Here is a 15,432-nt window from a genome sequence, read left to right as displayed (position 1 = left end):
TATTATTGAGCTGTAGAAAATAAGACTGCAGAGTTCTCATTTATCATACAGTACTTAGCCATACTGCATTTAGACCTACAGTGTTGCTGTTTAGACCTACAAGATAGACTGCCCTCAGACATAATGCTTGTTGTAATTTGAATGTAACCTAAACTTGCATGCTCTGACTAATCCGCAAACCAGAAAAACTGCTAGTTGCGAAATTACTAAGTACACAGCTTCTACAATAAGATAAATAATCCATGCCTTTGATAAAAGGCCTATAATATCAAGAACATTTCAAAGTGCTTCACAAAGTTCCTGTGGGTGAACAAACTTCTGTGGAGTACCGTAATTCTAATCAAACTACCGACAGCTCCATTTCAGAAATAATCATCAGGCTTCTGTACGATCCTTACATCTTAGAGCATTCTTATGGTCCCAGAACAGTGCATATAGCAATTGTCCATCAATATTCATGTACGTGGGTTACATGGAAATTCTGTATTATGAAAAAATCTTCAAATAACGTAATCAAGATCTGTGTTAGTAGAAACCTGACAATTTAAAAAAAAAATTGTTTCAAGCCTAGTTGGACTAGATATAAATTCCGGATACCCAAAGTCTGGTAAGCCAGGGGTTTACTGTAGTACCATGGGATCTTTAACATACACCTGAACATGCAGACACACAGCCTCCACGAAAGCTGAAGGTATCCAAGACCCATTCATTGGCCCCTTAATCTTTCAAAAGGGCTGCATGACCTCTTGGTCTAAGACACTGAAAGTAAATAAAAATATGTAACATGAGTACTGGTCTTGGAAAACCAATGAGCATTGCTGTCCATTTAATATGCTTTTCTTTCCACTCACAATGGTGACACAGCTCACCCTCAATTTCACAGCTCATGAGCTGTGCAGTCACCGTATCAATGAAATCATCTACATTACAGCGATTGCTGTTCTATAAACTCTCTGTGTCTCACAAGGCTGACTTTCATTCTACTACAACTTCAAATGGTCCATTCAGGCAATAGTCTGAGAAGACAGCTCACATTTAACAGCTAGCTGGTCAAACTCGCAATCAGTCTTGGATTTACCTCTATTAGTCCTGACCTCATGCCCTCACATATTTCTTCAAACAGAATACCAGTTGTGCTGCACAAATGGATGGAGATGCTCATTTATACAATCCTTGAAGAGAGAGATGGTTTTCAGATTTCGATAGATAACATCACATCACGCAGCAATTAGTGTAACTCATTCCCTTTGAAAATCAACTTGAAGAGAATCTTCAAAGCATAATATTCGGTAACCCCACAACAATAAGCACTGCTTCTAACTGCACAGGACCAAAGCACAAAGGAATGCCACACCATCGTAAAATCACTCTTACCTTTTCCTTTACGTAACGTTTGCCAGATTACTTTTTCAGATGGAACAAGCAAATGTAGCATGAAGGCAGGTATAAGACAGACATCAGGGAAAAACGCTTAGCATTCCTTAAATATTCCATAAATTAGTACCAGAGATCTAGATACAATTAATGGCAATTATTAAAAGGCTTAAGGATATATAATAATCTTTGCATTTTATAGAGCACCATGTTACAGTGTTGTAATCATAAAATAATAAGAAGTCTTGCATTTGATATAGCACCTTATCACATCATTGAGACCTCTCAAAGCGCTTCACAGAATTAACTGTAAAATGTAGTGACTGCATATTTCGTAGGCAAACATTAATTCAGCATTCCTAGCCATCCATGCTATTATTGCTCTGCACGGCTCTGAGCAATCCTTGAAGGCAATGAATGGAAGATACAAGTGACTTCCATCCCAATTGTTGATTCATATTAATACCCAGTCGTTGTAGTGGACACAGCTTTGCTTAGACATTGTTCTCTGGGACTATGCTTTATGACAGGAATACCCTGAATGACCATTAGGTGGCAACATCCCTACTCCTACCCCCACCTCATATGTTCAAATTTATCTATCACCATCTTGGATTTCCATCCAAAGTTTTTTTTTGGCCCTTAAAGAGCGACAGTTTTTTTTAAGTACTTATTGTCCATCTTTACGTGAGTTATAAAATGCACGCGCACCCGAGCCCAGGAAATGTTATTTCAGAATAAAGTCAGTTGCTTTTATGGCCAAACATATGTCACAATGTTCTGTAAAAATTTGCCACATAAGATGTGATAATTAGTAACGGTATATACAGCATATGACAATTTCCATCCCATTTATGTCTAAAAGTGTGGATCTGGTGAAATAAAGATACAAAACAGAACTTCAGAATTATATTCTGATCTTTTGAGAACTGCAAATAAAAAACGTTAAAAGCAATTAGATTTTACATCATTCAATACTAGAATTATTCAATGAATGAAAAAGGAGACATCAAGAATGCCAGTCAATGAGCACTCCAGGTGTAGCAGTGGAGTGTCTCTTTCTCCTATTTATGGTACAAGCTCCAGATTTACCTTTAATGCTGCTTGCTTTTCTTCACCTCTCCAAATAATTAGTTATTCCAGCAGTGTCCGTTATTCCCCATGTTCAGCGTTAACCTTGTGATCTCTATTGCTCCTATTTTGTCTACAAATGTGCAGTCACTATACCTTACAGTAAATTCAATGAAGTGCTTTGAGATGTTTCTGTAGTATAAAGGGAAAATGGCTCGGTGTCGAGTTACCTGGAGTGGCAGGTTAACCATAGGTCCTCCAGGGGGGCATTGTGACTGGTGCGGATGCTATCACAGGATAGCGCTGGTGCTACCACAGGATAGGGCATGGCCCAGTCCTCCATCTGAGCATGTGTGCCCAACCTTCGCCAAGCAATGGCACCAGTCTCAGGCAAGGGCAGGAGCCTCTGTGATGCAAAGTATCATCTTATAAGACGAGTTGTTGTCCGAAACATTGATTGTCCAGCACCTTTCAATGTCCTCCTGACGTGAAAGGCTCTATACAAATACAATTTTGTTGTTGTGGTATTTGCTCAATTTTATATTGCAAGTACTTACAAGAATTTCTAGAATGCGACTTGTCACATGTTAAGTAGAGTGACAAGTAATGGAATCCTTGATTAACATTTTGCATTGGAAATGTCTGTGATATTGACAGCATGGCAAGTTAAGTGGTCATGACAAGTTAAGCCAATGTTGAGTTATCAGGAGTTTAACGTGTATCAAATCAAGGATCATTGTTATTATTTTGCATTTGGCACGCAGCTCCATCCACAAAGCCATGTTATCTTATTTATTGCTATACACACTGCCAGCCTCCCATATAATCTCCATTAAATCTTGACATTCTCATCTTTTTATAACATTTTCCTGACAGAGCGATTCTTTTATATAACTTTCATTTTGATAACTTCTCATTTTGTCCAAAATGATAATTCTCAGTGAATATTACAGAAACAATGTAGTGGTTGACTGGTTGGCAGTTTGAGTATTGAGTTCCCTCAGGCTTCAAACGATACAACAAATTAATTCACAGTACGTTTTAAAATTATGGTATTAGTCTTTTCTATGGGAACTTCATAACATGAAGCATGTAGTTTTATTTAGGTTTCCAATGTTAGTTCAGGGGAAAATGCGGCAGATTTTGGCGAAGCTAGAATCAGGAACAGCTAAATAGAAATGCTTGAAGCCAACTTTCAGCAACAAATAGTTGAACAATAATAATCCTTACATTTGATATTTATATTTACCTTTCATGTCTGAAGGGCGACTCGAAGTTCCTCAAAGGCATTACTGTAAATCATATCTTGTAAACTATATAGGATTTTTTGTCCAGGGTTGCCAGATTACATTGAATAAAAAAATGTAAAAGAACACATTTCAATGGACAGTTAACTGGTGCAGTTGTTTTCTTAATGAAATGGTCTCTTTCACTCAGCACTGACATTGTAACAAACAGGTCAGAATGAAGTACAGTACATTATTGACTTGTTAATCTGACTTTGGCACATAAAGTTTGTCTCAGCCACCATCTCACAGATCCACTTTGACCAGATCCCCAAAAGTTTATTGTCCTTATTATTTATTTTCCTCTCCTGAACAAGCAGACTCGTGGTGGATTACAACAGTAATAGGTTATTCAGTCATGCGGGAGAAACGTGTATTTTTATTTGGCTGATTCTGAGAGAGATGTTTACTATTTATGAAAGGATTTGATGAAGTGGATGTTGATAAATTGTTTCCACTTGATGGCTAGGCCAAGACAAGGGGCATAAATATAAAATAGCTACCAGCTATTTATGTAGATTGGCCATCATAAAGACTCAGCCAAAGGATTGCTATTTTAGCCATCAAAGTAAAATATATCTCAATAAGTTTAAAAAATTGTCTTATTGAAGCTATTTCAAGATGGTACAGTACTTCTAACGTGACTGCTTAGTCAAAAGTTTTATCCAGCCCTCAATGGCAGGGTTTCACAACTCTAATCGTAAACAACTAAATGGTATCAAGCTGTAGACTCTCTGGAGTGTGGAGAAGTTTCCTTGTCAGGCACAGTTTAGATTTTTATATATCACACAAATCAGAATGCACTTTCTGGCATGTGAAACAGCTTCTGGATGTCTTAGACCTCACAACTCATAGAAATGAATTTGCCATGGACAGCAGGCACAGTAACTGTGGTCATTTCATTTGCTAAATATTCTTTCAAGGCTTTTACCCCAGTGTAATTAGACCTGTGGTTAGACCTATAACAGTGTCCTTAGTAAAGCTAGCATAGATTTCAACAGGACAAGGATACAGTTATTAACTATAGATAATAACTCATTTTATTCAATCAGAGTGTATACCCATGCTTAGAATCCTGTGACGCATTTTTTTCTTATAGAAAACTTTAAAGAGATTTTGAAGAAATCTCTGAAATGGAATTCACCCCCCACTAAAAAACAACACGCACACTTCAACAGCACATCACAAAGTGCACGCTTCATTTTAGTTAAACACCATGTGCAGAATTTAATTTGCTTGTGTTGTAATAATAATAATCCTTGCATTTGATATAACGCCTTATCACGTCTTCGAGACATCTCAAAGCGCGTCAAAGAATGTATTGCAAAGTGAATTGACTGTATATTTTGTAGGCGTTGAAGTTAGAAATCATGTCTCAATCTGGGGGCTTCATAAAGAGGAAGGGTCTGGGACAGACAAATTCCCACAATCATGACACTGAAATCACTGGTAATGGCTTTTCATTAACTTTGTTACCCGCAACTGAATCGCACTGATAAGATTATGCCGAAAAGCAGCTACTCCTCTTTTACCGGAGGTGTTGTATCAGCTGATAAGGCAAAACGGAGCCGAGAGCAAAGGAGAGGGAGTCAGGAGGAGAAACTGTGAAATGCGCAAGAGCCAGGAGGCAGTCTGGAAGAAAGAAATGTACTATAATATCAGTTTAATACGCATGGTGCTGAAAATCCCTTTCAACAGTTGATTTTTGACACAATTGAGTTTTGTTATTAACAGATTTTCTATTATCCATTCTCACAGTGCACTGAAACACTACATTGAAAGAATTTCCATGCATAGGCATCTCGTGGCTAATAACTATTCCGCCAGGCTAATACCCATGCTTTAGATCTTTTGTTAATAAACAATTTCAGTTTTATTTACAAATGTCAGTACTTTATGTAAAAAAGTACTTCATCACCCATTAGGATTTTGCACACATACAAGATTTTATTCTATTTTAAATCATTGGACTAATCTAGTAAGCACTGCTTTTTTATAAGATTTTATCCATTATTATGTCTATAGGAGTCCCCAGGGTTCTGTGCTATTACAAGGATCCAAACTAACTCCACTTCACCTTTACCGGAGTAGTTGGAAACTGAAATGAAGCCAGCAATAGATGCTATGATAGCACTGTCAAATTCAAATACCGTTCTTAGAATGTAGCACAAAGCTAGGGAATTGTGCTCAAGGTCCAATCCTCCAGAATATGTAACTTTCAGTGCAGAATCTATTGGTTCCTTTCACAATTTTGTGAGCAGAAAAATACATCTTTTAAACACACTTTCACATCTAACACTGATCTAATTGTTCTTTGATAGGAAGTCCATTAGCCTAAGAATTAGACCACTGTAATGCACTTAATTCAGAAATGTGCATGCCTTTGGAGGGATTAAAGTACATTTTTAAAAATCCTAATTTTTTTTATCATGAGCATAATAGATGTTGTCTGAAATGCTGCAGAAAATGATGGAAGCTTCACAATTTTAAATTCAAATAATGTATTTCAAGTCACTAGGACTTTGTATGTTTTGAATTCAGAACATAAAATGTTAAGTGCCTCTGGTATGTCTTTGATAAACCATAAAATCTTAAAAAATGAATTAAGCAAATTTATACTCAATACACAGTGAAATCTAACAAGTACTTCTCACCAATGTTAGTGACTCACTGTACCTCAAGTTTGATGTCGATGGAGAGACATTTGGATAAATTTTCTCCTCATCAGTAATTTTCCAAATCCAAGGGTAAGTTTTGCAAATTGTTCACCGCGGCAAATTAACGTAATACAACAACAAAATTACATTGTATAGCGCCTTTCAAATAGGGAGGATGTCCCAAGGCGCTGGATAATCAATGTTTCGGACCGGAACTAGAGGTTGGGATCAGGGAGGGTGGAGGGCAGGGGGGCAGGAGGGTGACCGAGGGCACTATCAAAGAGGAGGGTCTTGAGACGGGTCTTGAAGGAGGCAAGGGAGGGGTGAGTAATAAGTTATAATAATAAACAGAAATAAGCCTAACTAAAAGAACAATAGTTATGGATTTAATGGGTACCCTAATGCATTTCAGGGTACCCTCTCTGGAAATCCTTTGCCTGCAAGCCTGCCTCAGAGAATCAAGATCAGCATGTGGACAGAGTACTGGAAGCTGACCTCACCCATGTCGGGGTATCTGATGGATTCACTATTAACAAATCCTTTTGCGAACCAAGTACATTAAAACACAGTATAAGGTTTTCAGTATTATTAACTTTGGAAATTATTCAAACATAGGCCATTCCCACAGGCTAAGGTTGTGTATGACAGCATTGGTGCCATTAAATATAGCTTACAAGTAGATCCTTTTCCCGTGCTTCAGTGGATAAACTCTCCCACTCAAACATATTACTTTAGTTGGATATTTGCATTGCAGAATCACTTCCAGAAACAGCTTTGTGATATTGCCTGAGGTTCCTGGCGCTGTGGAAACTGCTTGTTTATACTGCAGGGCAAATTCCACAGTAGCCAAAACAGAAAAATATAAAAATATTACATTAAAAAAATCAGCATGTTTTCTGTGGCTCCAATCCCAGGCTATGATGCTAGAATAGAGAAAATAAGATCATATATGTGCTTAGCGGGATTTTACACTAGCCCAAACAACGCAAGAAGCTCCGGCAATTTACAAATTATTGCTTGAATGATGTACTTTGAATAGCTGCCATTCAGACATAGTGATGCTGATACCCTAATTTGGAAGATACTACACTGTCCTAAGCAGACCCAGTTTGAAGAGACATGTTTAGATTTGAACTTATATGAAGAGATCAGGTAACATGGCCATGCAGTGAATATATGCTCCAATGCATACCAGAACATGGTAGGACATAGGGGTATCTCATATTTCAATCAATAAAGGCATTGCCCAGTGAGGAACTATGCTAGCAGACCAAGAAACATCTAGGAAATTGGAAGCTGCATAATTGTTTAACTAAGCCAAGGGAAGAAACTTGGCATAAGTGGACCTAAAATGAAATAAATGAATTAAATGTGGGGCAACAAATAGGAAGGGCATTGGGACATGAGGACTGTGCCACGCTGAGCCATGTGGAATATGGGATGTCTCTTGAGTTGGATGCAGACCATGTGTTGCTTTGGTACTGGACAGGCAAGAACAGGTGACTGCACAATACAAATAGAAATAGGTTGTGAAGAAGAGGTGACTGCAGGGAAACATCGAGCCAAGCTGAGAAAATAAATATTTGTGAATGCCTTTCAGAGACAGGCTGGGAAGAACAAGCACTCAGTAAATGTTTGGAACCAGACCAGGCTGGGAAGAAGAGGCGTGTTTAAAGAAACCCTTTGAAATTGAGCTTTTAACAGACCTCGCTGTGAGCGTACAACTTGGGAAGTTGAGAAGAGCTGGCTCTGGAGGATGATCAAAGTAATACCAGGCAGAAGAAATAGCTGCAGGGAACAATCAGGGGCATATTGGTGAGAAGGGTCAACTATAGAGACTGAATGGAGCCTGTGCAGATCCAAGCAGGAATAAGTAATTGTTCTAAGTGAGACTCTCAGCACATAATCTCACAGTATCCTCAGCACCTTTGCCTCTTGCTGTACAGGTAGATATTAACACAGCCACCAAATTCACCGAATTAATACTTTGAGCTGAATAAACTAATTGGAATGGTAGAGAGGGGTTTTGAATGAGTGAAAGAGAGAGAAACAATCCCCTATTCCACATCAACTTTATTTAGAGATAAAGAGCAAGTGAGGGAAAGAGGATAGTGTGAAGGAAGGTAAAAGTGAGGGCAGACAGCACAATCTACAAATAGCAGAAGTAATCAGATAAGATTTTGGCTCCATGATGGCTTAGTTGGTAAAGTGCGAAACTGAGCCATTTAGGTCATGAAGACCCCAGAATTGAACCCTGAATAGAGAAATTATACAATAAAATTTACATTTATATAGCGATTTCACGTAATGTACACCATTAGCTGGGCACCTGAGCCCAGGCTGTGAGTTGAAGATGGCGAGGAAGGGAATAACAACCAAAAGTAAGGACAAAGGTAAATCGAGATAATTTAGAGTAGCAGTACGGAATCTCATGATGGCCTCAGCTCTTTAGATTATGCTGGGCTAAAGATGGGGGAATATCATCTAGGATTCTTGCTGTTGATTACTATCCAATGACCTCTTCTGGAAACATGACTCCAGGAGAAAAGAGGGAAACAAAAAAAAGAGGACTTTGCAAAAAAGATTATCATCAACTACACTACATTGTGGGTGGAGTATACACAGTCAACATGCAGCACCCACAAAGCAGAGCACCTCTATGCACATTGTCATGGTAATGTAGGCAAAGCTTTACATTCCATCTGGTGGTGCTGCGCTTGATCAGTGGGAGTTACTGATCTTATCACGAGGTGTAAACTAGACGTGTCATCAATTTCCCAATCCCTGGATTCCCTTGATTAAACAAGCACATATTTGTACTGAGTTAGCTGATCTCAGCCAGAGCAGCAGATGGAGTGGTAAACTTAGCCTATGAGCCCAGGTTAGGCTGGAGAAATTCAACAAGGGATTTCCACTCAAATTGACCAGGGACCCGTTGAAATTACATTTTTGTGGATATTAATAACACGAGAATCCTTTTGATTTGATACAGTGTCTTATCACATTGTTGAAACGCCTCGAAAAAACTTCACAGGGTTTACTGTGAAGTGTAATGACTGTATTTGTAGGAGAACTCGGCAGTCAGTTTGTACATAGCAATTTCCCACAAAGAGACAAAAGTGAATGATTAATTTTGTTAGACAGATTATTGGTCAGAACCCCAGAAGAAATGTTCTACTCTATTCAAAAAGGGCAATGAGATCTTTAACATCCACCGAAACAGGCAGACAGGACCTCAGTTTTAAGGACTCATTTGTCAATGTAACTCTTCCCCAGTACTGCACCGGAGTGTCGGCTAGACTTTATAGCTCATCAGACAATGAACAAAATCACAACCTGGGGCTTTTGGTGGTCAGGCTGAACCAGCCTACTGGCCCTCACTGTAAAGGCTCATACATGAAAAAGAGTCACTTGGGTGCCTGTTGCCTATTGGACCACACCCCAGCAGAAGAAAGAGGCAAACCTATTCAGAAGAGGGGGAGTGAAATTGTTAAAAATTGAAAAAGAAACATTCACACTAAAAAGCATTCATACATCAATAAAATACATGATGAAATAGTTTTTGCATTGATAAATGTTGATTTTAGGTAACAAAGTGCCAGCTCCAAAGGTCCTTCTGCTGCTAAGGATCATTATCATGGATGGATCCTAAAGGATTATCATCATGTCGCTTTTCAGGAATGACTTACTGATTCAAATTTTCATTGGGGGGTATGAAATATGATAGTTGTAAACTGGACGTTTGAGTTAAACTGGCTTATGAACCTTTGGCATTTAAATTCACAACAAGATTTGTGAATGACGAAAAATAAATCACAAATCCCAAGCTGGCAAAATGAGAAAATGGTGGATTCACAATTCATGTTTTGCAAATCTTGCAAATGGAAGTCACAATTAATGACTTAAATGTGTTTTGCAAATATTGCAATTTAGAACCAAATGCCCTGGGCTCCTGTCTGCGTTCACATATCAGACAACTACAAAATAACAGCAAATAAAGTTTGAAAGAACATTATAACAGAAAGTTTAAGTCTCTAATAATGAATTGCCACAATGTACATCTGAAATGGCATCAGATGGTAATGCGGGGAATAGATCTTAGTAAGATCTAGTAAGGCTCACATTCCCCAAACCTGTCCTCACCATTTACTATCAAATTACAATTATAATTCACAAATCAGATCAAATGTTGTTAGCTGTGATAATAGTAGAACGTTTGCGATTGAAACTTGAGGCAGAAGATGCAGAAGTTAGCAAAGAGTCCTGGGCTGGAGGGGTGGCACACAATGGGGTGCTGCTCCATAGTGCTGTGCTAGGAAACGAGAGGATGCAGGCTGAGAGCCACAATGTTCAGCATGCTAAATTATGGACCTCAAGTATAGGGAGTGGTGAACAGAGGCCAGACACTTCCCTATAGCAGGCACAGAAACATATAACAAAAAACATCCTGCTCCATCCTCCTTTACTTCTCAGAAACTCATTGTCACTTATTTGTCCTAACACACAATGACAGTAACATAGCGTGTTGGATAATTACCCATTAGTGATCCCACATTAATGCGGGTCATTGACTTAACATCAGAACCCCCACCTCCCTCTCCCAGTCAGAATGGGCGTGACAAAAATGCCATCTCAGTCAGAGGTCTTTCATTCCACCCTGACTGCAGATGAAGACACATGTCTATTTCTCACCCATTATGTTGGCTCTTTAAAGACTGAAGGGAACAGATTCCAATGAGATGTGGATTCTCTGCAGACTCCCAACATTCCACATAAATCACCTCAAATTTATAATCTGTGATCTACATACACAGCCATCACATTCATGATGGTATTTGTTCAGCAAATGTTGTCCACATTAACTCCTCTATCAGAACAATTGATCCAACAGCAAGCAGTCACAATATCTTCAGCACTGAAGAGTTTTTTTTAAACATCTCCAACAATGTAGCTCGTTTGATTTACACTGCTTCTTGATAGCAGGGATTTTCTTGCTAATATTATATATCTACCAGGTCAACTACTTATAAGAGTAAATGTCTGAAGGATTTTATCACAAGGATTTTCTTTACTAACTGCCAGTATGAAGTTACAGAAAGTCACACAGATCCTATCACATCGACCTCAGCCTCAGAGTCTGTCCCCTGGAAGCTGTGTAAAGTACCACTGATGATAAACGTTTTACATCCTATGTGTAAGACCACCGAGTGTTACTCACCGCTGCCTCCAAGCTCTGTGTCTGGATCACCAGCAGAATCGCTGCAAGCAGCCACAGGCACTTTAAACTAAGCATTGGATAATCTTCACAACAAGCAAAATCTACATTTAAAGCAATGTGTCCCGCAAGGACACTGCAAAATAACGTGTGCCCGGTGCTCGCTTTATCTCCTGCAGCAATTCCTGTTTTACTTTGGTAAAAATTAAGCTGGGAGTGGTGGAAATCTTTTCTCTGTCTCTGAGCTCAGTTTGCTACAACTGGGAGGTTGCACTCCTTTCCCAGTCGATCCTCAGTTTCTTCCATGCTCCTCCCACTATCCCAGTATTCCAGCCCTAAAAAGCATAAAACTAGCAAAGGGCGGGTGGGGTGTGTGGAGAGCAAGTCTCTTTAACCCTTTAGTACTGACCTGATTCAGCTATTTCCCATGTTTCTCTCCCTATTTACACAATGTCTGTTGAAATCCTTTACTCTGACTTCACAAACTGTATGCTGTTGTCAATTCACACCACCATGTGAATTTTAATTTTGTTTCAGAAATACAGATGCAGTTACCAAAGGATTAAGTAGATGTTGAACCTTGCAATAAACAGAGCAAGTCAATTCGCCATGCTGAGAACAAGGACATTCAACAGGTAGGTTAATTTTTAACTACATTAAACATGAATGTGAAGAATTGTGGTGGGTGTTGTGTGGATGGAGAGATAAACAGGGAAAATGCTGAAAAGGTTCAGCATCCAAGGGGTTAACACAATAATTTCCCTCATTGCAGAGGGGATTTAGGGCTGGAAAACTGGATGGTGGGAGGAGCTGAAGATCGACTGGGAAAGGAGTGCAACCTCCCAGTTGTAGCAAACTGAGCTCAGAGACAGAGAAAAGATCTCCATTCCTAACATCAATTTACCAAAGTAAAACAGGAATTGCTGCAGGAGATAAAGCGAGCACAGGGCACACGCTATTTTATCGTGTTTTTACGGGACACATTACCTTCAATGTAGATTTTTACCTAGTTGTGACGTTCATCCAATGCTTAGTTTAAAGTGCCTGTGGCTGCTTGCAGCTTTTTGCTGGTGATCCAGACACAGAGCTTGGAGGCAGCGGTGAGTAACACTCGGTGGTCTTATACTTAGGATGTAAAACGTTAATCATCAGTGGTACTTTATACAGCTTCCAGGGGACAGACTCTGAGGCTGAGGTCGATGTGATAGGATCTGTGTGACTTTCTGTAACTTCATATTGGCAGTTAGTCAGTGAAGAAAATCCTTGTGATAAAATCCTTTGGATATTTACTCTTAATATTTGACCTGACAGGTATATAATGTAAGAAAATCACTTGCGATCAACACGCAATCGAAAAATGTGGAAGCAAACTCAGTGCTGAAGATACTGTGACTATTGTTAGATCAATTGTTCTGATAGAGGAGTTAATGTGGACAACATTTGCTGAACAAATACCATCATGAATGTGATGGCTGTGTATGTAGATCACAGATTATAAATTTGAGGTGATTTATGTGGAATGTTGGGAGTCTGCAGAGAATCCACATTTCATTGGAATCTGTTCCCTTCAGTCTTTAAAGAGCCAACATAATGGGTGAGAAATAGACATGTGTCTTCATCTGCAGTCAGGGTGGAATGAAAGACCTCTGACTGAGATGGCATTTTTGTCACGCCCATTCTGACTGGGAGAGGGAGGTGGGGGTTTCTAATGTCAAGTCAATGACCCACATTAGTGTGGGATCACTAATCGGTAATTAAAGACCTACCAGTCCACTGTTACTCTAATCTTGTGCTAAATACAATAAATACATTGCAATGAATGGTTCACAGTTGCATTTGTGTTCAGCACTCCAGGTTAGTTGTTTAAAACTTGTTTATGCCGTTTCTAAATCTAGTCCCTGAAATTCGGATTGACAAACTCCCCACTATGTTTACAGCAAAATATATCTGACCTATAGTTTTAATTTCAAGTTCATCCTGCATTGACATTACAGTAAGTTTGGAGAGCATAAGGTTTCTCCCAGTGTCTTATCAATTCTGCTTATACAGCCAGTAGCCTACGCTATGATGCCATTGGATCCTTTCAGATATAGATTGCAATAATTCAGTAATAGAAATTCTAACTATCATTTGCAATGTTTATTGTGACAACAGATCTAAGTTTATTCTGTGGGACATGTGAGGGTGAACATTGAACGGAGAGAAAGCAGAGAAAACACTATAGTTGTTTGAATAGTTGTACTAGTGATAAATTCTTGTGTCAGGTACACTGCCTTCAGTGCTTGGAGCAACCTCAGAGCAGTTATAGGATCGAGTTGCCTGGAAATCGTCAATTGCTTTTTTTTTTGCCACCATTGTATGAATGTACAATGTATGAATGTATAGTGTGAGTTTATTTAGGGGAGTGATTATCGTAAGATATTCTATTACATTTTGAGATCAGCCACGTGAAACACAATCGCCGTTTCCAGATGTGAACATTTTCACAGTCCCTAAAAAATTTCAAGTTTGCCAGCAGTGATAAAAGATCACACTGTTCATCACTCGACATCAAGCAGAGATTGCAAGATACAAAGTAACGTTGCCAATATATTGTTGGCATCAATATAGTTCTGGTTCTATTATTTGAAACAGTGTTGACTCTCTATTCACACCAGTTGTATGAGGAGTCGATTTAGTGGTTCTATGAGATCCATGTTTTAAATACATTTATGTGCATACATACATTGTGCAACTATGTTGTACCAATGTGTGATTGTCCCTATTTTAAACCAAAAAAATGGACATACATAGGTGCCAGGAATGCACCAAATTTTGAGTCCTGTGGCTCAGTGGTTAGAGCACTTGCTTTGCAAGCGAGAGACCTGAGTTCAATTCCAGGCAGGGCGAAACCTTGGGCAAGTTTCCTTACTCCACACGCCTGATAATAATCCCTCCAAAAACCAAAAACAATAATAAATTGGTCATTTTTCAATCTACGACTGTTTGTGGGACATTGCTGTGCGCAATTGGCTGCCGCGTTTGCCCACAAATATACAGTCAATTCACTTTACAGTGTGTTCTGTGAAGCGCTTTGGGACGTCCTACTGACGTGAAAAGCGCTATATCAAATGCAAGGATTATTATATTATTATAATTTCATTGAGAATATGAAGTCACATATTTTCATTGAGAAACCAGGTGAAGAGCCAAGACGCACAGCACTCTTTCCTTAGAAAGTTCAGGAGAGAATATCAGAAGTAGTCGCCAAGTGGTTAGGTGAGGCCAAACTTACGTTGTCTCACCCACAGCACCGAGGTACATTTGGTCAATGGCACTGTAACAATTCTCTCTCTGTGACCAACTGAACATCGATGAAAATGAAGCCATCCCACTTGGCGCCTTCTCCCTAGTTGAACCCTCCACAAGCTTCAGATCGCCCAGAACACTGAGGCCACATTCCTCCCATACCAGACTCAAACATGCCCATCAACCAACCCCTCGCCGTTCACCCACCTCACCCGTCACCCACCCCACCCTCGCCCGTCACCCACCACCCGTCACCCACCCCACCCTCGCCCGTCACCCACCCCACCCTCATCCATCACCCACCTCACCCTCGCCCGTCACCCACCACCCGTCACCCACCCCACCCTCGCCCGCCACCCACCCCACTCTCGCCCGTCACCCACCCGACCCTCGCCCATCACCCACCCGACCATCACCCATCACCCAAAACTCCTCGCCTGTCACCCAAAACCCCTTGCCCGTCACCCACCCCTCGCCCGTCACCCACCCCTCGCCCGTCACCCACCCCTCGCCCGTCACCCACCCCTCGCCCGTCCTACCC

At 39.9% G+C, this 15,432-nt stretch overlaps 2 protein-coding genes across 3 annotated transcripts in view; one reads left to right on the top strand and one right to left on the bottom strand.

Annotated features, from left to right (window-relative positions):
- Window positions 1–11,880, bottom strand: part of LOC103177556 (collagen alpha-1(IV) chain) — a 101,692-nt gene extending 89,812 nt beyond the window's left edge. Inside the window, exon 1 of the mRNA XM_007891779.2 lies at window positions 11,607–11,880. Coding sequence (XP_007889970.2) covers window positions 11,607–11,681 — 75 coding nt within the window. The 5' untranslated portion in view covers window positions 11,682–11,880. The remainder of the gene's footprint in view (window positions 1–11,606) is intronic.
- A 524-nt stretch (window positions 11,881–12,404) lies between these two features.
- Window positions 12,405–15,432, top strand: part of col4a2 (collagen, type IV, alpha 2) — a 147,619-nt gene continuing 144,591 nt past the window's right edge. For both annotated transcript variants that reach the window (XM_042333939.1, XM_042333938.1), the window contains exon 1: window positions 12,405–12,703. The gene's annotated coding sequence lies outside the window, so the exon portion shown is untranslated. The remainder of the gene's footprint in view (window positions 12,704–15,432) is intronic.

Source organism: Callorhinchus milii, unplaced genomic scaffold, assembly GCF_018977255.1.
Source record: "Callorhinchus milii isolate IMCB2004 unplaced genomic scaffold, IMCB_Cmil_1.0 Scaffold4, whole genome shotgun sequence".
NCBI lineage: Eukaryota > Metazoa > Chordata > Chondrichthyes > Chimaeriformes > Callorhinchidae > Callorhinchus > Callorhinchus milii.
This window is presented reverse-complemented; position numbering and strand designations above follow the sequence as displayed.